General features: G+C 47.8%; 1 protein-coding gene across 1 annotated transcript in view; it reads left to right on the top strand.

Moving 5' to 3' along the window:
- The window catches only part of MSI2 (musashi RNA-binding protein 2), a 261,841-nt gene that overhangs the window by 151,199 nt on the left and 86,358 nt on the right, over positions 1 to 24,284 (top strand). Inside the window, exon 3 of the mRNA XM_009318791.1 lies at positions 3,951 to 3,999. Coding sequence (XP_009317066.1) covers positions 3,951 to 3,999 — 49 coding nt within the window. The remainder of the gene's footprint in view (positions 1 to 3,950; positions 4,000 to 24,284) is intronic.

Below are 24,284 nucleotides of genomic sequence, written 5' to 3'. Positions count from 1 at the left end.
AAGGTGCTAGTTGCATGTTTTGAGTTGAGACCTGGAATACATGCTGTTCAAGCATCTTTAAAATATTGGGCCAGCAAGGGAACCTCAGGTTGGAGGAGGGGGGGTTAACTTTTGGACAATCACAGCTCCTGAATCTACTTGAGTTTCATCTGTGGGTTGTGTTTTTTTTTTCCTTCCCCTGAAATAGGGATCAATTTGCTTACTAAGGGTTTACTGCCGGTTACCTTGACTGTGTCCCTTATTTCTCCTTGGTGAAAACTTGAACAAGCCGCTTGTGTTTGATTCACAGAGAACCGTGAGAAATGGGCTGTGTGTGTGAGGCAGTGTGGTTTTCTCATTCTATTCAGCCCTTTGTATATTCAAATTCTTCTAGTTTCAGTTCTTGCTGTTCTGCCAGATTTCCATACCATTGATGGGTTTTCTGAATTAATAAGTTTCTTTCTCCCCCTCCCTCCCATACCCTCGCCACCTTTTTGCAACCGGTGAAAAGTTTTTCTAAGTGCGCTGCCCTCTCCATATTGATTTTCTTCTTTTGCTTGTCTAACCAGCTCTTAGATGTTTTATTTTGCAAAGCGTTAATAGAATTTTCCTTTTGCCATTGCACTATTTCTATTCAGGAGGTTTCAAGGAGTCTCATTGTGTCACCAGACTATGGAGGAAAGAGGCTATTCTTCTGTTACAATGGCTGCCCTAAAAAATAACGCAGGGTGGGGTAAACTCAGAAAGGGCAGAGACGGAGATAAAATGTTCTGACCTTAGGAAACAGAAAAGATAACCAATTAGACATTGTTAAAAGGGCACCAGCTGGCTTAAAGAACACCCCACTGATTATTTTTTCTTAAAGGCATGCTTGGTCCACATCTGAAACTCGGCTGCAGAGCTGCTTGCAGGTTTTCAGATTTGAACTGGTGGGGCTGACCCTTTTGTAGGTAGCTGCGCACCCGGTTCTGATCCCAGAAGTAGGTACCGCTGCTTGGAGGGATGAAGCGCCCACCTCCAGGGTATCCATGCTCCTCGGGGTCCCAGCCAGCACGATGGAAATCTCCTGGATTAGCCCATGCAGGCTGCATTTGTTACTGCTAATAAGGATTTATTTGCATAAAAAAGATCTCTGCCAAGATCATCATTCCAGCGAAGCAGGGCCTTAGTACACATGGCACAAAACGTTGTTTGCCCAGAGGACTTTTATCTGGTGGGTGAGACGACATGTTATGTTGTACGGGTGGGAGAGGCAACCAAAACGGCAGATCCCCTGTATGACCAAGAACTAGACCCAGAGCCCCCTATTCTCTCCAGTGCCTGGTCCCATGCCAGGACCTGTCCCTCCTCTGCCACGGCAGCACCTGGAGGAGCAGGATGAGGCTGCACGAGAGGTTCAAACCGGTGGTGGTGCTGCTGCGAGCCACAGCTGAGCCCAAGAGAGGGTTTTGCACCCAGCAGCTCAGGCTTCAGCCTGCTGGGAGACTTCGGGCTGAGACATGGCCATGCTAAAGTGAGGTTAGAGTCGTGTTGTGCCTCATCTTATGTCTCTTCTCCCCCTAAAAGCAATACAAACAGCCTTTTGAAAGTCCCTGGTAATTCATGTCCTTGCAGGAGGAGGTGTCATTTTGAAATGTGTGGATCCAGCCGGGAGAGCCTGCGCACAGCAGCAGCCTCTGGGTCCGGGGAGGAAGACCTCCCTGGGCTGGTGGGATCTGTGCTGCAGCATGCCCAAGAACTCTCTGGGCTCTAATATGGGATTTGAGGCAAAGAGGTTATGCTGGAAGAGTTGCATGTTAAAACTTCTGCAACAGCGACTGGCGTGGGGACAAAAGGGTGGTCAGCACGCTTGCGTGGACTGAGGCGGAGGAAGCCGTGATGCTCTAGGAAACAGCATTAGGTGCAACATGTAATTTTTGGTTCCAGTGAGGCCAAGACCTCTGAGAATGAAAAATAAAGATTGCTGTGCTAACGTAACCCTGGAGCAGAGATAAGCGGTGGTGGTAGGGTGAAGGGGAGCTCTGTCCTTATCTGCCTTCTGATATTACCCATACTTGTGAGTTTTCTTCCGTGGAGTAAAGAAAGACAGCAGGACAAATGGCTCTCTGCTTAATGTGGTTTGGATTTTTCAGTACATCAGCATCTTTAGGTCTCATTCAAGATGGGTATCAAGGAGGCATGCTGTTCTCCTCCATCTCAGGCTATTGCTAACACGTTTTGCAAACCACTGGGACTGAAAAAGTTGAGAACAAGTTAACCCGAGACAGGTTTTTAGATTAGTTTAGGCATAGTGTAAGGTTTTGCTGCACTGTGTTTTTTTTACTGTATCCTGGAACATATTTCAGTCCAGTAGTTAAGAGAGGTTCAAGCTTTGTTTTTACCACCTTCCCAAAACATGTCTCTGCCCAGCCAAGACATTGTAATTCTGCACAGAAGTAGGCTGGATGTGTGCTCCCCTGCGTAAGAGGACTACAGTCAAACTATACTCCCTGAACCATGAATTTTATCCAGGCGGGAGCTTTCAAATCCTGCTGTAATTCCAGGATCACATTAAGGCAGCAGAAGCTGGCACAGCTACTGAAAGTGGTCCCACCTTCCCACAAGGTGCTGCTTCTCTGCCCTCTGCAGCAGCCCATCCCTTGCGTTAGCACAAGCGTTGGTTCGGCCGTGCCGGGAAACTGATCTGGCTTAAAACTAACCTGGAGAGAAAGTGCGGTTCATTTTAACCTGGAGCGGTTCCCTGGCTTGATCTGCTGTGCAAACGTGTTGGCAGAAAGGAAGAGGTCAGCACAAAGCAGGCACGGGCAGTTGGGGTGAAAGGTAGACCCTTTGGTGGCACTGTGTAAGGTGAAGAGAGCATGTAACTGCATTGTAAGTCACTTTCCTTAAAATAAATGATTTGTAGAAAGCCAGAATATAAGAACATGGAAGCATCATAAAAATTACCGGGGAAGAAAAACCCCAAACAAACAAACAAAAAACCCCAAAACCGACCCCCACAGATAACCAGTGGAGTCCTTTAAAGAATAAAACCTTTTATTTAAAGATCTTCTCCCTTCCCCCAATGTCTGCAATTTAGCGGTGATACAGGTTTTCATCAGCCTCTAGTTCAAAACGGGGAATAGCAAGTCCGTAATTTCTTTTCAGAAAGATTGCCCGGGATGTTTCTGGCAGCATGCAGGACCAACCTGCCCCAGCTCCTGCAGCCTCTGAGCAACAGTTTAAAATGTGATAATGCTGAAAAATAAACCCCAGCACAACATCCTTCTAAAATAAGTGTAAAATTTTAGGTGTGGCTGCACAGATTAAATGGAGGTGGAATAAATCATGCAAATAGTAATGAAAGTTGAAAGCAAGTTGGTTGCACTTCAATACGTTTCATCAGTCATTTCTCTTCTGAAGTGGAAATGCCAAGCCTGATGCGAATTAAACTTTCTCCCTCCTCCCTCTCCCCTCTTTCCTCTAGCTTTCAAAAGGCCTTTTGAAAACCTCTGAATACCTTTCTTGCCTGACCAGATTTTACCCTGCTCATACTTCTTGAAAACTCCTAATTCTCAGCCAAGACAGTGACTCTAATTTTGAGAAGTCATGGGCTTGATTTGCATCCACGATTCCTCTCTTGGCCCTTCCTTATCTCCCTACAAAAGGGAAAAAGGCTGAGATGAGGCACAGACAGGGACCAACAAGAGGTGGAAGAGCTCCTTAGCTATTTGGCTTTTTAGGGCAACGGAACTTTTAATGTTCGCTTTTCTGCTTTAGGATCAAATGTCAGTTAGGACGGGGGTTGAAAGCAGCAGATTTCCAAAAGGAAGAGCTGACTCTGAGCAAAAGCAAGGAGATCTGATGCATCGTTTGTACCCGAGTTGAGGCTGCTCCTGCCTTTGTCTCCCCTTCCCAGTTTGTCTGTTGTGTTTTTGCGAACCATGCAGCCGGTGTGTTAAAGCACGCATCTCCCCTCTTCTGTCTTGCAGGTAGAGGACGCCATGCTTATGTTTGACAAGACGACCAACAGGCATAGAGGTAAGAGAGAACGGGAGCTCAGACATCACATTTTCTGACAGCTTCTGCATGGTGAGCACAGCCAAAAATCAGTGTCAACATGATGACCCAGTGGCAAAATCCAGTGGTGCTAAGTCAGCAAAGCCATCTGTATTTGAGACGGCTCCCTCTGTCCTGCAGGTGTTGTGGAGAAAGGGCTGTTTGGCATGTAATGCTACACGTCACATGGATTTTCTTATTAGAGGTGACTCTTCTGGTCAGTCTAATGACTTATCTTTGGGACGACCATTGTCAGGCTCCGTGGCGTCCCTGGGGATAGTAAAGCCCAGGGAGCTGTGTGTGGTGAGGCTGCAGGGAAGCAGAGGGTTTGTACCGAAGTGGCTAGAATTAGATTAAGTTGGGCATAAGGCCCGTTAAGCTGAGACACCAGGAAATTAAGGTGCTAAACCCCTCCGCTGGGGTTTCAAGCATGCTGGAGTTTTGAAGCTGAGGACTGCTCGTCCTCTGGTGATGGTAGCTCAGAATAAACAGGATCTCCAGAAGAGGAATTTCCCTCCACATATTTCACAAGAGAGACAAGGCTTCATCATTGCTTGTACAGTTCTGTGAAAATGAGCTAAGGATTATTTTCAATGTTATGGCCATTCCTTTCAGTGAAAATAAATGATGCTCCTCTGTCTCTCGGCGAGTGGTTCACGTTATCGCTGCAGCAGAGACGCTGAGCTCCAGGCAGAGAGCAGCCTGGCAGCGGCTCAGTTCAGCTGGGTGGGGATAAAACGTACCTGGGCTCTCACAGTGGCACCAGGAACTGCACTGGGGGCAGGCTCCGAGACCCTCTTCCTTTCCCTCCAAATGAGATTGATTTTATGCCACCAGTCTCCTTGCTTTAACATGGCGTGTGTTTGGAGGCAGCGTAGGAAGAACCAGCGCAGCTTGTGGGTTCGGCCCCGGTGCAACGGCGTGGATGTGTAGCCCCATGGTTTGTCATTTGCCCTTCGCACTCCAGCCACTTTAGTTTAATCTTTGGGGGGGGGGCTCGCTTGACCGATACGGTTATTGTCTCAGCCATGAATGTGTCAGCTACTTGGAGTGGTGTATGTAGCCTGTTTGTTTAGGGAGGCTGCCAGAAGGTGTAAAGGAGCCTGTGCCCGGCCAGGCAGCGATGGGAGCCCTGGGAATGGGAGAGGGGAGCAGCCCAGAGTGCCCGGCCGCTGCCACCTCGCCTCGTCTTCATCTCTGTGGCAGGGTCAGAAGACCTGACCTCCCAGCGCTGTCAGAATTATTCACTGCTCTGATATTTTCCTTAACAAGCAACTTAGTGCATGAGGATGGCTGGGTGAGTCAGGCAAACCTCCAGGATGGCATTCCCTCCCTCCAGCAGTTCTCTCCCAGGCACTGATCCCTCTCTGAAGTCAGGGATCGTAGTACCCTGGAAAATTCAGCAGCAGCGAGCAAAAGACTTGCTTGGAAAGATAAGCTCTTCAGAGGCAGGGAAGGCATGTGAACAGCCCATCAGTTTTGTAACAGGAACCAAGTGTTCAAAACTCTTACATAGTTTGGAAAGTTCAAGCCCTGACAACTTCCTTTTATATCCAGGGAATTTTCCACCCTTCTCTTTGCAACTACCCTTAAACAGGTCATAAATACCCTTCTCCATTCAGGATCTTGGCACGTTGTTTGTTGCATTTAGGAGCTGTGTTATGTGCTGCTTTTGTGCTGGGCACAAGGGCCCCGCGTCCCCGCTCTGACGTGGTCTGCTGGCAGCTGGGCTCAAGGAGTACCGGGGGGCTCTGGTCCCAGCAAGGCACATACTCAGCAGATTTGGCCCCTGTGAATGTGTTTCAGGGAGTCTTCTGCCTGCTTCTGTTTGTATTCCTTGTTTTCTTCTCAAACTGTTTCTTAACCTGGCAAGTTTATGTGGTGTGCATCAGATAGGCTGGCAGTGCATCTTGGTGTTCACCTCCATGTCCTTTTGAGGCTTTTGCAGCCTGAATTGCAAGGCTCTGACCTGTGGTTTCTTGTCTCTGCCTCTGTCACCCCGCAGAGCAGGTCTCCGCCGTCCCTCTCCAAGGGTGCAGGAGGCTGGAGGCACAGGGGGCTCCACGTGGGCTCCACGTGGGCAGCTTGTCCTGGGGGACGTCAGCCTGTCCTGCAGCACAACTGCAGCTTATCGGCAGGGCTGGGTGGCCCCAGTGGCTGCCTCATCCCCAGATAAGGACTCTGCTCCAGAGACGGGGAGAAAGTCTCCATTTGCTGAAATGTCCCAAATCCTGGAGTTTTGTTCCCACTGAGGCTCTTGGCTGTGCCTGCAGTGAGCTCTGTTCCTGCCCACCGAACTCATTGGTCATCTCTTCAACGGCTTGTGCCTGCCTGGACTGGGCTCCACTGCCAGGGTAGGCAGGAGACTCTGCAGGGACATTAAAAATAGAGCAATGGTGTGTTAGACCTTCCTTTGCTTCCTGCAAGCAAGATGCTTGTCTCTTCCCCGTGTACCTCAAGGTGATCCCTGCTCTGTCCCCCACCGGTGGCACTGTGCTGCTGTAAGCACTTTCCAAGGCATGAAGGCACCGGGAAGTGTTGGTGTTTGCTCTGCTAGTGCTGAGCTCTGCTCTAACAGCTCTGGTTCAGCTTTTCTGTGCTCTTAGGAGAAGCTGGAATAGCGCACTGGGGAACCCTGCTAGCAGGTGTGAACCTGAGCGATAAGCCCCAGAGGACGGATTCTTCTTTCAGAAGCATCTTTCCACTATCTTACTTGGAGAAAACGTCCATAACTGCTGAAGTTGAGGGCTGCAGATGTAGGGGACACCTTAGCTGACATGAAACTTTTTGTTTTTTCCACAAAGGGCTTTTTCCCCATGATATGTGTTGAAGACGAGAGGCAACAGGTCTTCCTTTTCTTCCCCAGGAATTCTGTGAATTTATTTCATTGGTTAATTTTTTTTATAGCCTGTTTTTTTCTACATGCGAGCCATAACATTTCTCTTTGCATTAGCATCCTTGTGTAAGCTCCTAGACGAGATCTACGGGGGGAGGAACAAAGAGTCCAAAAGGACCAAAAGCGAACTCCAAGCGCTGTTAGGTGGTGATGTTACCCGCACCTCCTGTATGCTCCACCAGAGTCAGGCTCCGGACCCAGGTCTCTCCCACTTGCTTATGCCATCCAGGGGGCAGGGCGGGCTGCAGCCCCCCTCCCTGCTCCTGGCAAGTAAAGGAGTTCTCTGGCACCCGGGAGGGTCAGCTCTGTTTGTGAGGCTGTATCCCAGGGAACAGGCTTACCCTTTTGCTGGGTGAAGGACAGTGCTGCTTACTCACTGAGATTAGCCAAAATTCCTGCGAGCGGGTGAAGCCAGGCTGGTGGTGAGGGGCTGCGCTGCTGTGGCTGGAGCAGCTGCCAGAAGGACACGAAAGTCTGAGCTCCGGGTCTTTACCTCTGCCAAATACAGGTGGAAGGAAGAAACAAGTGTAAAAGGCAGGGTAGAGAGTCATCTTCATCTTCACGTTTGAATTTATCTAGTCTTCTCAGACATTTTTGCCTTCTCTGTAGAGGTAGCTACCACTAATCAGGCTGATAAACTGGCTAGTGGGCTGTTGTGATGAAGCGAGTTCTGCTACATTGATCGTTTATAAAATCACCCCAGATTTTACAAATTGTGACATTCTGATTGTGTTGGAAACATGTTTAAAATGCAGTACTGTGCAGCAACAGTGTTAATGGCAATTCTTAAAACCACTTGCGGGTTGCAATCTGTATCTTCAAATTAGCCAAGGGAAAGAGAAATGGCAGATAAAATATCCGTTGTGGTTTACTGTAGATAGTCTGTGAATAATCAACGCAGGCAAGGGAAAGGAAAAGTATTACAATTCACTCCCTACTGCTAGGAGGCGAGATAAATTTCCTTGCAAGCAAATTGAGAATATTTGTTGACATAATTCTGGCACGTGTGTGTTATTCGTGTGTGTATTCTGATAGTGTGTAACTGGCCTGTATGTGCGGCACTGGGCCAACACAGATTAGTTAGTGGAGATGCACAGATTTAACAAGACATAGTAGAGGGATTCTAAAAGCTGCTCATCATTGAACAGTTTTATTAATACCTTGGGAAGGCTTGAAAATCCCACCCAAAAGAAAACTTAATGCCTTGCCAATGAAGCCCATAACTTTTATAATATTAAAAATGTCATCAAGCATACCATGTTGTTGCCTCTGCTGGTGTCTTTCTTTTTTAATGTCCAACTATTCCTGGATGTTCTCTAAGGAAAATAAGACTCAGAACTATTGCATTTCATGCCTATCTGTCTAGCTGTATTAATGGCAGGCTACAATATCTGTGAGTATTTAATTGAAGGAGTGGTTAATTTTTGGAGTATTGTAGGTAAAATAATCCCTAGCTTCACTGGGATGCCATGTCTTCTTGCAAGGGTTCTCCTTCTAGCTTGGCCACTTAGTTGTGATAGTGGGCACGCAGTGAACTAGCACTTAGAAGGCAAATACCTCTGGGTCAGCTTAGTTAAGATGCCATTTCTTTTTAGAAAGAAAGTGTTGGTAATCTTCTATTTCTGTACCCTGTACTGTACTGTACAGGGAGCAAAACCACACACAGGAGTTCTCCAAACGCTCTGGAGGATCACTTTCATCACTTTCTTCACTGCCTAAAATTTCATGGAGCTGAAAACTACTGGTCAATCTTGAAAGGATTTAGTAATTGGAAAGAAAAAAAAGAGGGTGGTGTTATTTTGTTACCCTTGCAAAGTGCAGATAAAATCTGGAGTTCAGCATTAGTTATTGATCTTTGGGGCTGGAGGGAGCCTGGCAAGATGATGATGTCCTTCTAACTTCATTGTGGAAGGGAGCTCCAGAAAGCATACCAATTTGCTGCCAAGCACGTCAAACAGCAGGAGCCGGACGGGGCGGCTGCCTTGCCCTTGTGTTCTGCCCGTGCTGGGCGATCCCCAAGCCCCGGCAGCAGGAGGCTTGTTTGTTGTATCCAGCAAAGCTGAGAAAAAACGCCGTACGCGGCAGGCTGCTTAGGAGGAGGGAGGAAGGAAGGGTTAGATGAAAGTGTCCGAACCGAGGGGTGCGGGAGCAGGCTCAGCCCTTCCCAGGCTGTGTACATTTTGTGGAAAGGAAAATGCAGTGGAGTGGAATGTCTCCTGATAAATTTGTTTGGCAACTCCCCTTTCTCCTCTTTCTTTCTGCGACTGTTAAGCATGAGGGTAGAGATGAGTCAAGAGAAGGTGGTATATTGGTTAGTTATCATAATGGGATGCTCTTGGTCACAGCCTTAGATGCTCTCCACCAGCATGTACTTGTTTTGTGCTTGCCTGTAGCCGTCAGCTGCTCCAGAAGCTGTCCACGGCGTGCATCACGACAGTCCCGTGTCTTGAACTTGCAAAAAGACAAATAAAGATTTTGAGTGATTGAATCCCCCAAGCTGTAATTGCCGGTATTGAATGTAATGCTATATGTTTTTCAAAGCCATACAGGCCCCAGAGTTATTTTCATATCGATTAACACTCTCTCACACGGTTAGGAATGGCAGAGGAGAGAGGAGGGAAGTGACAGCATGTGATTTGGACTTCTTTAATCTTAAAACTAAACAAAATTAAAAAAAGGCAAGGCTGGCTGTGTGATACAAACAATATCCTATGTGTTAGGGGTTAAAACATCTCCAAAAGACAGGCATTGATTGTGGCAGAGCTTTAAAATTACTTGGATTTTTGCAGTTGTTGCAAACCTCCCGTTGTTTCCCGTGCCTGCGAGGGCGAGGAGGGTGCCTCGGGCAGGGACTGGGCTGTCCTGGGCTGGGTGGCACCTCCGTGCCTGTGTGAGGGGCTGGATCGCGGGTGAGCATCCCTTCAGCTCAGCGTGTGAAGCAGGGCTGAGCCCTCCGCCCGGCAGCTCCCCGGGCTGCTCTCCGACCAGGCTCTCCCGAGCCCCCGCAGCGCCTGTGGGCTGCTCGCTGTGCCCTCGCGCGGGGCACGCAGAGTCTTCTGGCACCCTTGCGTGGCATCACGGCAGCCTTCTCGTGGAGACGCAGGAGCTCTGCAGTCGTGTGGAGACTGGGGTGGCTGAGGTTTGGGTTTGATCTAAAACCGCAGAATTCAGACTGAAAGATTTGTGCACCTCGTACCACCGAGACCACACGCAGGAGCATGGGGTCTGCTACATCCTTGCCACGGTCTCCGCTCTCAGGGAGGAACATGAGGGTCGTGCTTCATGTTTGCATCATCCCCATCTTGCAGATTTCAGTGCATGAAAGTAATTGTCCAGGTGGAAGCAGTTGGCATAATGGTTGTATTTATTGGAAGAGACAGGAGTGATGTTGTTAGTGAGGTATCGTCTGTGCCTCGGCAAAGGATGATGCTTTTCTTAGGAGAAAAATAGCCTTTTGTGTTCTGTCCGGCTGCCAAAACCTCAGTTTTGTAGTTGACCTCTGAAGTTATAATTGACATTTTTATAGATGAGTTATAAATATAATTAAGAGTTGCTGCAATTATTTGTTTATCACTATCTCCCTCAAGTAAGGCAAGGTCATGTGCATTTAAAAATACATCCCCAGGCAGTTTTGAGTAGAGAGTATTTAAAATATATAGAAATAATTGCCTAATTTGGTCATTTTCAGCGTAGCTTTTCTTGGCAGCAGTCTGGCGATAGTACTGAGCGCTTCGAGGACAGCTCGGAGGGAACCTTTCGTCTGCTCACATGGTTTTGCTTTTAGAAGGATGAGGCTAAAGGGAGAGCTGCTGTTTGGCCAGGTTTGACCCATAGGATTTTGGAAAAGCATCCACAAACACAGTGGTGGTATTTTTTTAGCACATGAAGTGCTTTAAGGGCTTTGGATGAAAAGTGTGACATAAGATATAAATGGAGGCGGTATTATTGTTATTGCTTTCCTAGATGAGACGGGCTTTTATTCCCTTGTCAGTTGTATCACTTCATAAATGGGACTCCAGAGAGTGCAGTTGTTTTGAGGGAAGCGCTCGCTCGGCTCGGCCTCACCGCTCCCTAGCCAGTGAAATTCGTCCCAGGAACCTGGGGTTTGCAATGTGGAGAGAGACTTTAACCCTTGATGCATAGAGATGCAGGGTGTTTATCATCTGTAAAAGGCACAGAGAATCGGAGGGAAGACTAGCTGCAGACAGGGGTTTTCAGAGTGATTTTTAAGCAAATATTTGCTTCAAAACTTCATGAGGGCTGTGAAGATTTATTAGTTAATATTATTTACCATTTACAGACCTATCAGTGAAAGTGGTGATGGCTGAGCGATAATACCATCAGTCACACCTGTCTAGATTGCAGCTATGACACGTGCCATATTAATATTTTTTATGTGTATGTTTTTAATATTACATCCTCACTTATAAATATTCATGTCATAAAACACATTAGTGGCTGCAACGCTGAAGAGCAATAGTCACGTCTCTCTGCTTCGCGTCATGAGTTCACCACCATCCCAGGTGGAACCAAGGTAGGAGTTGGGATGGCTGCGGCTGGTGAGACAGAGCACGGGGAAGGGGCTCGTGGTTTCAGCCCTGCTCTCGGGGCTGGGTGGCCACGTCCCACCAGTTTCCTATTTGGCATCAATTCCTCCCCCTTAGCCTCTGTGGCGGGCGGTAGGGATCGTGAGCGTTATCCCCCTGCCCCAGGGTGACAGCTGCTGCCGGGGTGGTGGCTTTCACACGGCGGCGTGCCGGTGGCCCCAAGCTCGACAGGCTTGGTGCTGCTCCCTACTTCGGTGTTAATAAACACAAAACAAAAAGGAAAAGCTGCCAATTCTTGGATCCATCTCCCTTGTCTTTTAATTTCCTGGCCAGCGCCTATTGCTGCTGCATCAGGGCACCTTACGTGAAGTGTAAAAATAAATGCATTCAAGCCAGTATGAGCCCTGCATCCCAGTAGACTCTGTTTCAGAATAACAAATAAGGCTCCTGGCCACGCTTTTCAAGGCGATTATTGAACGTCTCGGGTGGTTACAGTCATTCTGCCCCCAGCCTCATGCTGGATAACGCCACCTGAGGCTTGGAATAATTGCCCAGCTATGTACTGTCTGTCATACCTTATTGCTTAATTTTATACCAGTAATGAAAATTACATCCAGAGGAGGAGAAAGAGCGAACAGCTGCACTGGCCGGAACGCGCTGAAGGAATAGATGTGTGCAAATGCTTTCTCTAAAGAAGGGGAGAGACTCGGCTTGCCAGCAGCACTCGGGAGATGCTTGACATTTTTATTTTCCTGTTTAACAAAGAAATGCAATAATAATAAGAAAAAAATCCCACCAACCTCCAGTAAAGGTTGCAAACACGGCCCAGCAATTAGTTTTGAAGCCTCCAGTTACACAATCAGAGTTTAAGGTAAATATCAACTTAAAAGTATATTGTAAAGGACAGTAGGTTTGTAAAACTCATTTGTATCTTGTCTTCATAGCTAACGTCTAAACAAATTATTTAGTTCCCTCTCCAAAGAGGGAGAGACAGACCTTTTTGACCTTCTTAATTTATCCATCCTCCTTTCAATTAGCCCTAATACAGGTAGTAACAAGAGGAGACATTGACTGAAAGGCTCAGTCCTGGGCGCTCTCCCTCCGCACCCTCTCTGACACAGGAGGCGAGGTGAAGGCAGGCATCCCTGATGGCCAGCGCTGGGTCACTGACAGCTCTGCAAAGTGGGTGTCAGGCGCTAACATGCAGGAGGCAACGTCCTGCTCTCATTCCCGTGATGGAAACGACTGCAGGAAGGGAGGGTCAGAGCCAGAGCGTAAAATTTGCAGGAAGGAAGAGGTGTGCAGGAGGAAATATAGCATTTTCTGTGGCACCTGTATGCAGAAAATATTAAATAGCTTTTCAAATATCAGTTAAGCTTTCTGGGATGCATTAAATGATGGTTTTGCAGATCACCGGAGGGCGATATCCAGATGCCTCACATGGAAAAGCAGAGACACAGAAAGATGGGAGATGGCAGTGCTGGTCCTGCAGAAGGTATCTGCGTGGCGTCCAGAGCTAGACGTAGGCAGGACCACGAGCAGTAAACTCAGCATTTCCTTCCCGTAGAACTGCGGTTAATAGTTGCTGTCTTACAAAGAAAAATCTCCCCATTCACTTAGTACTGAACAGTGTCAATAACTTAATGCAGTTAGGCTACAGTTGTATTGGAGAGTGCAAAGTAAATCAGCGGAGCCTTTCTCATCTCTGAAGGGTTCTTCAGGAAACGTAGAGAGTTGTGCAGATATTTAAGAACTTTCTTAAAATTATGATAATGGTTCAGTTGCACTTGCAGAAAGTTGCTAGGCGTGAGCTCTGCCAGGATGAATGCTTGTGTTAGACAACGTAATCTTCCCAGCTGAAGCTGCGTTGGGAAGACAGTGAGGTCATTTTAATACGACTTCAGTTTGCCATCTTTGTTGTCACTGCTGAGCAGCCAGTTTGAGTGACAGATAAATTAGCAAAAATCCTGATGATCTGTGAATGGAAAGAAGCCCTAAATGCCGTGAATAAGTTCTTGCTTATCAGTCTACTCAACTGATGAAACCAAAACCCTTTTGCTTCCCAGAATGCAGGAGCGAAGTGATTAGCAGGTAGTACTTCAAGTCTTGTGGGACTATTTGAAAATGTTAATTGAGGAAAGGCCAGAAAGAGGAGGAGAACGAAATGCAACATTTACATAGACGGGCAGTCTTAATACAATGAGCAGAATTAAAATCAGCATGGTGACCTTGAGAAAACAGGCAGCTACTCACAGCATGCCCATGCCCAAAAATGTGATATGAAAATATTGAGACACACTGCGCAGCTTTCACTCCCTGGTGTGTTGTTTTCTTCTCCCAGTGGATCGCTGGAAGCAGACTGGGTGAGTCCTCTCAAATATGCATTGGGGGGGGTGCTTTTTATTTTTTTTATATCCGTGCTTTATATTTGCTGGTTTTGATAATAAAGCTTTTACTGAAGGTGAGGAGGATGTTCCCAGCAGCCTGAAGAGGCTGAGAGACAGTGAGACGAAGCCGTTTTGTGTCCCAGAAAAGGGGCTGGTTTGCCTCCCTGCGCCCAGTACAGTCCCTGGAGTAAATCACTTCCAGCAGCTGCCACCTCGCTCACACCCGGGACGTGGATGCTGCTGAAGCCTTTAATTTTACAAGGTCATTGCCATATGTGAAGCCTCCTGGTGATCTGTTTAAACAAACAGATAGCACATCCCCTATCCCAAAAATCTTGAGATTCAGCAGAAATGTGGGTTACGCAAATAATGTCAGTAGCGCAAGAGAAGGCTTTTACCCTGAACCTCCGGTTCGAGCGGGCTCTGCCGCGCCATCTCTCTCTGCTGTTCTTGCCATCCCCGGCTGCCGTTCTGCTTTTCTGGGCATTTATTTTTAAGCGTTGGTAATTCAGGTGGGGGATGCTGCTCCGAGCTGTAGGGTGCATCTGCACAGGTAATGAACACGTGCTTCTGCCTTGCTGACCTGGGTGAGTGTGCTCGAGCGAGTGGCTGACCTGGGCCCCGCTCTGTGCCCAGGGAGCAGAAATTGCTCCCAGGGTCGTTTTGGTGAGGCAAAAGCTTCGAGTGACTCTGCTGCTGAAGGAGGGCTTGGCAATGGGGTGTGTAAATGGAAACATTGCTACCCTGCAATTAACGGTTTACAGCTCTTGCGTGGATACATTCCACCTAATCAATCCTCTTGTATTAGCAAATTAGAAGCTGTTAAAATTACTAGCTTAGATATGTAAAATGTGTGCTGCAGTAACACTGTGTCTGGTCTCAAGGCAGGTCCCGCAGAGCCTTCCTCGCCTCCTGCTCCAGCTTTCGCCAGCCGCCGTTCTACCCCTCTCCCTCCTGCACACCCTCACCTGCCGGCTGGTTTGTCCGGGCAGGTAAAGGCAGGCGGCTGCCTCTGCCCCTTTGCTGTCTCACTCCCTGGAGCGTTTGTAGCTTGATCCACTGCATATCCATGATCCTCTTCCGCCTGATTTCGGTGGCCGCAGAGCTGGTGGTGTCGTGGCTCTCGCCCGGGGATCTCCGTGCCCCCATGAGCCTGGTGTCCTGCGGGAGCCATCTCGTGCTTGCAGGGCTGGTGGGCATGCGGGAAAAAGCAGCTGTCAGTGCGGGCAGTGATTTTGCATGGGAGGCTGTCCGGGATTTCACAGATAAAAATATTCTTGCGGAGTAGGCCAAAAAAGCCCGTTGCTTTTCTCTGGTTTCCTCTGATACGGCTCTGGTTTTCTGCTGTGCCGGAGCAAGGCTTTGTGGGTGTTTGGTGCTCCTGGAGAGCCTGCTGACTTCTGTGAGCGGGAGAAGGTACAAGTCATAGCAGTTCTCTGCAGCCCCAGCATATCCGATGGCTCTCCAGCCGGTGGGAACACTGCGTCCCTGCGCTGCGTCAGCGTGGTGGTTTGCAGATGGTGACTGGAGACACACGGAGGATTTGGATCCTGCCGCTCCTTGCACAGAGCCCTGCAGCAGTCAGCAGCTCTTACCTGAAGGCTCGGCTGCATCCATGTATCCTGCATTTCAGGAGCTTTTCCACCAAAGAGACAGAGAAAATTTGGAGCCATGAACCGCAGTTAGAGCCAAGTTCCTGCCCTGGGAATTGAACAAATAGGAGCTGCAAGGGCAAACAGTTTGCTGCTGTAAATCGTGTATCTGTTGGCTTTGATGAGCCCATGGCAAATAGCTGCAAGCAAAGGACAGAGAGCCCTGACTCGCACTGAATGATCCTCTTCCGCGCGTTGCGTTTGGCTCCCACTTTGTTAGTGAGGAGAAGCACTGATTGCTGGGCTGTACCTGAGTTCAGCTTTGCCCTTTGCTTTACTGGCTCCTTCCCAGTTCTTGACCGAAAGGGCAAGGATTGATTTCTGTAACCCCACCGGCAGCAAGGGAAGAAAAAATGTCTCTTAAAAGAGTGACTCTTCCAACATTTCATCTTCCTTTCTTTCCTCCCTTCAGATGAGAGCCTTTGAGCTGGCTTCCCCAAATATCTCCAGATCCAGAGTTTATGGTGGTGGGCACAGCCTCCCGGGGCACACAGGGTGTGTGGAGTGATGCCGGGTGGGTTGTGTCGCATGGAGCTTGCACAGGGTCCGTGCCGTTTCGTATCAGTGCCCTCTTACCCATGCTCGATAGCAGTTTTCCCAAAACGTTAAGTTTTGGCTGAAGGTTTCTTTAATTAGGTTGATTAATATGTACTGGCAAGGAGGGATTTTGCTTATTCTGTATTTTTTTTGTATATATAAGCTGAAGTAAGAACATCTGGCACTTTTTTCGCTGGATCTGATAGAATAAGTAAGTTGAAAAACAGCTTCTTTCAGAAAACTGCAGGTCAGTGGATTTGGGTTGTGGGTTTTTTTCTTTTTCATTTATTGAGTGTTTTCTGGACCAGAAAGAGTACCTTCAACTAATGTAATAATTCGCAGATTGTTCTCCATTTTAAAACACCCATCAATGCTAACAACTTCCTTAATTCTCTGCTTTGGAAGAAGATCAGGAGCGAACAGATACAATGCTACTAACCGTTCGCAGCCCTCCCTTGAGTGATTTCAAAGCTCTTTGCAGGCTTGAATTAAGCCTTGCAATGTCCCAGTGAAGCCGGTAAGGTGTGGGGATCGGGCACGCGGGGCGGTGAACTCGCTCACCCGTGGCTCCCGTCGGCACTGAGCATGGATCCAGGTCTGACTTCGTGGGCTCACGCTTTGACCGCGGCACCATCTTCCCGTATTTACTCTTAGTGGGACTGTCGCCAGCGCTGCTCTAAGTCATTTGAGAGTTGTGTGGTTGGCTTCAGTCGCAGCAAGGCTCTGGCGATGGAAACTGGCCTCTTCATCCATTGCATGAGTCACACGTGAACACATGTGTTCAACAGCGCACTCAAAATTAGGGCAGGATCCGTAGGGAGAAGCCTGGCAAGAGAATACGTTTTAAGCATCATTGTAGCAACAAATATTCCCCCGTCAGCTCACAGGACGTTCGGATGAGCTAAAATCACTTCAAGGTATTGGAGGCGGTTTTGGCTTTTGCCAATTTCTCTGTTCCTGCAAGCCCGTTTCCCTCCGTTTAGATCTCTGCTCTCAGTGCCAGCCCGTCCCTGGAGCGGAGGGCTTGCTTCCCTCCTGCTGGCAAGCTCTGTCCTGCATCCTGCGGGCACAAAGAAGTAAAAACATTTGTTTTCCTCCAGTCTCTGGAAGTTCCTTGCAATTGCAGGAAAACAAAAAAAATCAGATGACAAAAGTGTGGGATTTGTTCTCTTGCAAATCAGCAGCCCATTCCCCCCCTCCCGGAGGTGCCGCACAGGTTTTCTCCTGGCCGTTTGGCTTAATTTGGCTCTGTCCCTCGCAGGGCACGAGCAGAGAGTGCTGGTTCTGTACCCGGCCCTGGGGGTCGGGGGGGTTCAGAAGCAGCACGAGGGTGGTGGGGGATGAAGGTGGGCTAATAACCTGCCTGGCTGCTCGGGGAAGGAGCAGCTGTGGAGGGAAGATAGGAGCAGCTGTGGGTATGAAATTAGTCATTCTATGAAGAAATGGATTTGATAAATAATAAAACAGTGGTATTAACAACAGATGCTTTCCAGGTCAGATGACTTTGATAAAAACACCCAACAGCCGTGGGTAATGGTATGAAAAATATGTATCTATATTTATAGATCTATCTATATGAAAGGGCATATAAATAAGCACGTGTTTGTGTATAGATGTGTGTGTACATGCTCACGTATAAATGTACCTGGCATTTTATTTCTGTTTTAAAATGACAGTGAAAGTGTCGCTGCTTCCGTTCTTCACAGGCTTTGAGACTTGCCAAGAAAACCTGAAATCTGATCAATGTCTCCCGAACCTGGCGCGCTCCCTCCCCTCCTCTCCTCAGCGCTGGCTCCATTTGTTTTTATATTCGTACCTTCTCATTTTGATAACTGTTTTGATTTGTAAAATACTATGCCTTATACACTGTTTCCTTTATGATGATTTAGTATGCTCTTCTTATCTTTCACCTTAAATCTTTGATAAGAGCATTTTAAAAATGAAATTGCTACCTGACACCATTATACACTCCTGGCTGACTGCCAGCGGAGACGGGAGCTGCTGAGGAGGAGAGAGGCTTTGAAAAGCCTTCCCGAGCAGCGTGAGGAGCGCAGGAGCTGGGCTGGGTTGCAGGTGGCATCTGGAGGAGGCTGAGGAAGGGGAGGAAGCGCGGCGGGACCGGCCTCTGCCTTCTGCAGCTGGGGTCCTCTCGCCCAGCCCGGCCGTTGCCTTTGAGCCCCCCTGGCCGTGGCAGCCCCTGCAGCAGGGACCTCCACGACCCCATTGCGTTCGTCGTGGTGTGGTGAACGCCGTGCTTTTGCAGGGGTGAATATTTTAGCCAGGGGTCGGTACCAGCCCCGTCCTAGCGATGCCAACGGTCGCTGAACGTTTCCCTCTCTTTCCTCCCTGCTAAATTGCTTATTAGTCTAATTGACTGTCACCGCCGCCGCGCTGGAAGCAGGGGGGAGCGCATCAGGGGAGAGGCAGGAGGGTGACTCCGTGGTGGGGTCAGTTTGTTTTCCCCTCAAAGCCGTAAAAGCGAACCTTGGGATCGTGGTGTTTTTATAGGGTGACCCAACATTGCTTGCGAGTTTCCAGCACGTTCAAGTAATTGAAATGTTTTTGGATAACCGTTGGTTGTGCCTGCTGAATGTGATTTATCAGGGGAAGGCATCAGCAGTGGGAATATCAGTAAATAGAACTGTCTGACATGGCAGGTCATTTTTATTTTAATATAGTAGATTTAATGAACTCTTGCCTTTATAATTCATGGTACTTGCCAAATGCATCCATTTCCCCTCCGTAATGACGTTAGTTACAGATCTATCCTTCGTTAAAGGCGTTATTACGGCTGGCGAACTTAACTCGCTCTGAGTTGCAGTGATACGTTCCCAAAGTTCAAAGGGTTATCTAATAAATTGTTGCCTTTTACATTCAATACTATTAGCAATAAACGTAGCCAAAAACTTCCCTGAGTAGTTCGTGCATTATTAATTATTATTATTATTGAATCTCTTGAAAGGTCATTTGCAAAGACCCGTGCTATGTGTTTTCCCAGCTTATTGGGAGCTCGTTTATCTCCCGTTTCTGCCATGATACCTCTCTGGTAGTTTGTGCGTGTTTGAGTGTGTTTAGGTCAGAGCCGATAGCAGACCCCAAATCTGCTGTCAAGTGATTTAATAGCATTTGTGTCCAGCCTAACCCAATCTATCTCACCTTGCAGAGGAGAAAAAAAAATAATCCTGCATCAAAATTACTGCTTTTGGAACTGTCTTGTCTCTTTTGAGTAGGAACTGGAGACAACTAGACAAGCTTCAATGAAAGCGAATAAAGAAACATTACTTTCTGAACACAATCTTCTGTTACCAGTCACTTTTCAACAGACATTCAATCAAAATGCTAATAGCAAAGGCAACAAGGGAGCGAGGTTATTGTAATACTAATTGATAGGCTGCAGGGATGGGTTTTGATAAGTGCTGTTGAAGATATATTTTTTGAAATATGATTCTCTTTAATTACAACGATACTAATAAAAAAGGAACAAATGATTTAATGATAGTTTTTTAGGTAATGGCTTGAAGACTTTTGTTCAAGTTATTTTGTAGGGGGTTTTTTAAAGCCAGAAATTATGAAAATCACCTTAAAAATAAAGCCGTAGTGGAAGGTAGTGACTTTATCTAGACTTGCGTGGCTACTTTGCATCAAAATTAATACTGTCAAATCTGAAGCTGTTGAATAAGAAATCCAGTCATTTATTTATACAATAGACTTTGCTGAAAGCCCGTAGTTGAAGCCACGTTGCATGTAGGAATGCATTTAATATCTAATGCTTATAATAATTAGGATCAATTATGCCAGCAAGGATTTTAAAATACATTTTGAGGGAGGGGAAGAACGGGCTGAGGGGTATTCACTAAGGTTTTAAAGCGCATCTGGGGTACCAGCTTTGATCATATTAATGGAGATTATTGACATTCAGTGATGGGAAGCTGCAAACTAAGACCCGCTTTCCCGGTGCAGCAGCAGCTGATTTTCCATGTCCTCCGATGGATCGAGAGTTGTGCCGATGCTCCCGCGGCACCCGCGGGGCTCCCCAGCCAGCACCGTCCCCATCAGAGCCTCTCCCACGCTCCGTGGGGCTGCGTGTCGGCATCCTGCCTCCTCTGGCCCCTGGGAAGTGGGAACACAAAGAGAAAGAGCAGATCTGTCACTAACAGGCCGCCTCTGTTTCAGCTAATTTTTGATGAATTAATTGATAACAAAACAAAGAAGGGGTTTGGGGGGGTGGGGGGTGCTTTTTTTGAGGGGGGTGGGGGCTCTTTCTGGGGCAGGGAAGGATGATGTCTCCTGCCTTTCAATTTGTCAAGCTCGCTCTCAAAGATCTGCCAGAGAAGAAAGGGTAATTAATAGGCTTGAAGTCATTTCCGATGTGTCAGTATTTCTGCCTTGCTTCCAAGTGATAATGTTCGCTGGCTCGAGGCCTCCGGGGAGCCTTCCATCTTATTAACTTGTCTAGGAGAAACAGTGAGTGGGGACAGCTTGGGCCAGTGGGTGACATGAAATAAGGATTTGTGGTATAGTGAGCTGTAAACACGGGGGCTGATTGAGTAAAAAGTGGGGGGGGGGGGAAAGGAAGAAAAATAAATTAAAAAGGCCACTGGTCACAAGTACCTGTGATGGAAAGGGGGGATGCACTTTATTTAGGGCAGCCTGTACCCTACCCGTAGAGCTGGACCTGCTGTTGTGCTGTGTCACCCATGGCCAACTTTGGCACATGCAGAAATCGGCTCCTGGTTCTGTCTGGGTCCCTCCGACCGCGGCACAGGTCGCCCGTGGTCCAGTGCACGGCTGCTCCCCCGTGCCAGCGTTGGGGAGAGAAACCAGCAGCTGGGGCCGGTGCTGCCACGGCTGGTTCTGCCGCCGAAAGACCTGTGTGTCAGACAGGCCGCAGCGTTATTTTATTTTAACCAGAGGTAACTGTGGAGGTTTGGGGCTGTCTTGTGGTGTTGACCTGTTGTCTCTGCTGCTGGCGGGCCGCCCCCCCCGCCCCGGCTGGCCTGGGTGGCGGGCGGGGGGGTTTTTCGGGGGGAGCAGCCCTCTCTAACGCAGGCAGCCACCGCGCTGGCAGCTCCCAACTCAGAGCAGCTGGCAGCCGAGGGTTTCCAGAAGTTGCACATGATTTTTAGGATGCTCAACTTGAGGCACTGAAAAGGGACCTGTTCTTCAGTAGACCAAGGGCTAGGTCCTTCTCATCACTTCGGTCTGTTTGCCAAGTCAGTTGGCAGTTTTCGTAGCTTTTCTTAATTGCCTTTGGAAACTTAAGTGTTAAACTTAGGACACTTATGTGTGAAGGCACCTTCATTCTCAGAAGAACCGCAAGGATTAGGTAATCCTACATCCTGTACAGAGCCTGAGAGGCTGGGACACGTACCAAGACTTCCACAATACCAGGATGGAGGTGTGCAGCAGCGACAGGAGTGAAGTCCCCGCTCCTACCCTGGGTGAGTGTGCAATGCTGCGCCTCGTGGCCGGCGTGCAGAGGGGAGAAAAGACCCTCTTATTCCACGTATCTCAAAAACTGCTCTTTGGAGCCGAAGCTCTGCATCCTGGATTTCCATCCTCCCTGGTATGTGTCGACGTATTCTTTATCCCATTAGCACAGGACCAGCCTCCTGTTTCCTTCACCTTTGTGCTTTGCAGCGTGCGGGACGTCGCACATCGCCTGCCCAAGCCTGGGAAGGGAACGGGCAGCTGCACAGGCTGGGTTTGGAGGGGGCAGTGCCTTGTGCTGCTCAGGTTGTCCTTCGACAGCTTCGGTCAGCAGAAGCAATATTAGAGGAGCAGCTGCGTGAGTGTAGTTGGCAACATAATTCTTGGTTTTTGCCCTAACTCCCCATTCTATATAGCTTCAAGGTCTTGCTTTGGAAGGGGATGCACGGGAGAGGAGAGATTTCTAGTCACTGCGTGTATTTGATAACTACACCTGTAATCACAGGACTGTGTCAACACAGGATTTTGTATAATTGCTTCCCCCCTCCGCCCAGTCCTGGTGAGATTTTGTTAATTAGAATTAGAACCAGAAATAAAAAAACCAGAAAAGAACTAGAAAATCTCTCAGAAATAGAGATTATTTTTAAACTGTTTCCCCAGTTATCCTGTATGAGGTAGAAGGGAGGTGAGATGGGATCTCGGTTTTCCCAGGTGCAGTAAATTAACGCTCTGCCCCGTACACGGCCTGACTCCCTCGAGGCATCTCTGCGTCTCCAGTGGGCTTGTCCTGGCATCAGAAGAGGTTCAGACCCTGTAGGGCAGTAGGCAGAGAGCTCAGCAGGGCAGTACCCGAATAGGGTTAATTGGGGACTGCAGACTCTGTCAAGGCGAGAGATGAAATGGTTATAGGTGGGTTCAGGTTTTTGGACGTGCCGAGTTGCCCGCTTGCCTTTGGCTTTACTAAAAGCTGTGAGACACCCTGGGAAAGAGGGAGGGAGGGATGAGCGAGTCACATCCATAAGTTTGTCGGGATAAAACAAGGAGGAGATGTCTTGGAGCGATGTTCTGTGCAGCTGAGCTGATGCGTCTTGCGCAGTGTTGAGCATCACTGCTGTTGGAGCTCTGACCTTCGTGACAGATGTGGGCTTACGTAAGGGTGATGCTACATCTACATATTTAACCTTCTTTGCTTTTCTTGTTTTGTTTTTAAATTCTCCTTCATAGCAAAAGTGCACGAGCTGTTTCATTAGCTGTTAAAGAAAAACACAATGGAGGCAGCGCTGGTCTCCACCGCGTACAAGCTGTTCCTTGGAGATTGTTCCCTTTTTTATTTTTTAATGTAGCAAACCTTGGCGTTTTGGGTCACTGGGAAGGAACAGGATGTCTTTCACATATTGACAGGGTTTTTTTCTTCTCTTCTCTTTTCTTTTCTGATCTCACTCCTGTTTGTCAGGCTCACTTTTCATTTTCCAGAGAAATGATTATGACTAAACAACTCTGACAACCTCTTTGCAAAGTGTGAGAAGGCTACAATGAAAAAAAAAAAAAGGAGCCACCTCAAAGCTCTTCAGTGATTAAGCTACTTAACTGGCAAGTTTTTCTCTTCTAGTGCGGAGCGTATTTCTGCACAATGGAGTTCCCCTTGCAAGCACCTATTAGGGAGGCACTACTATAATCTAATTAAAATTTGTTTTAATATTCTGTGAAAATTAAAACTGAATCCTTCCTGTTAGAAAGAATGACCGTGCATGTATTAGTCCTCTATGTTTTGTTGTTGTTGTTAGCTTATTCAAATATTAACACTGCCTGCATGCTCAAAATGATAGTTTGCATCCGTTAACAGAGCTTAATTCTCAAATTAAATGATCAATGATATACAGGAATAGGTGAAAGCTGGTTGCTGGATTTTTTGAATTTTTTTTTTTTTAACGCTAATGTTACTTCCTGGAGGTAAATAAGGGGAGGGGATGCTGTGAAATTAAAATAAAGTCTCATTATTTGAGGATGGAATTTAGTGGCTGAAAGCTTACTCTTCGTCTGAAGCTTCATCCTGAATTCTTCCAGCTAATTGCCTGCTGATTAGTTGAGAGAAAGGCATTGCTAATGTTGGCCTTGAGCGTCAAATTATCTCCTCCAAAGTCTTAGACTTGCAGCACCAAGTGGGAGAGTTCGGTGGGGCACGGGGTGTTGTTGCAAGCGAACAAGAGGACGGGGTTTTCCCCGACCCCGTGTTCCCTGCACGGCCGGATCGGGAACCCGCAGAGGACGACAGGGCTGCGGGGAGAGGACGCAGCCGCCCGGCAGAGCAAGCCCCTCCATTTTCTCACTTTGCTGCCTGCCGCTGGTCCCAGCCCTGCTCGGCGCTGGCAGGAGCACACGTGCCTGGTTTCGGGAGGCCTGCGTGGTGCCGAGCTGTTCCGCTCGCTGCGAGTAGGTGGCAGCAGCATTTGCACACCCTGACTGCCTGTTTAATTCACTTTACATTTTTGCATTCATTTGCATTATTTTTTTCTTCTTTTTTTCTGAGAGTTTTGAGTTCTTTCCAGGTAGAGGACCTAGATAGCCAGGGTAGATGTATTTGGTCCACGTGTGGAAATGAAGAAAGTACTGACCTCCAAATAACAGGTAACAGCAACTTCCCCACATTTTCTGGTCAGATTTAATTCTTCTTTGGGGGAAAGTTTTTTGGGGAGGAAAAACATACAGAACTTCAAGCTGCAATTTATTTAAAAAACCCCAAACCTCTTATTCTTGCACTGAAGATGGAAAAATTACCAAAATGCCAGAAAACCTCCAAATATCTGAATGTTTTCCTCTC

This window comes from Pygoscelis adeliae, unplaced genomic scaffold, assembly GCF_000699105.1.
Source record: "Pygoscelis adeliae isolate BGI_AS28 unplaced genomic scaffold, ASM69910v1 Scaffold392, whole genome shotgun sequence".
NCBI classification, from domain to species: domain Eukaryota; kingdom Metazoa; phylum Chordata; class Aves; order Sphenisciformes; family Spheniscidae; genus Pygoscelis; species Pygoscelis adeliae.
This window is presented reverse-complemented; position numbering and strand designations above follow the sequence as displayed.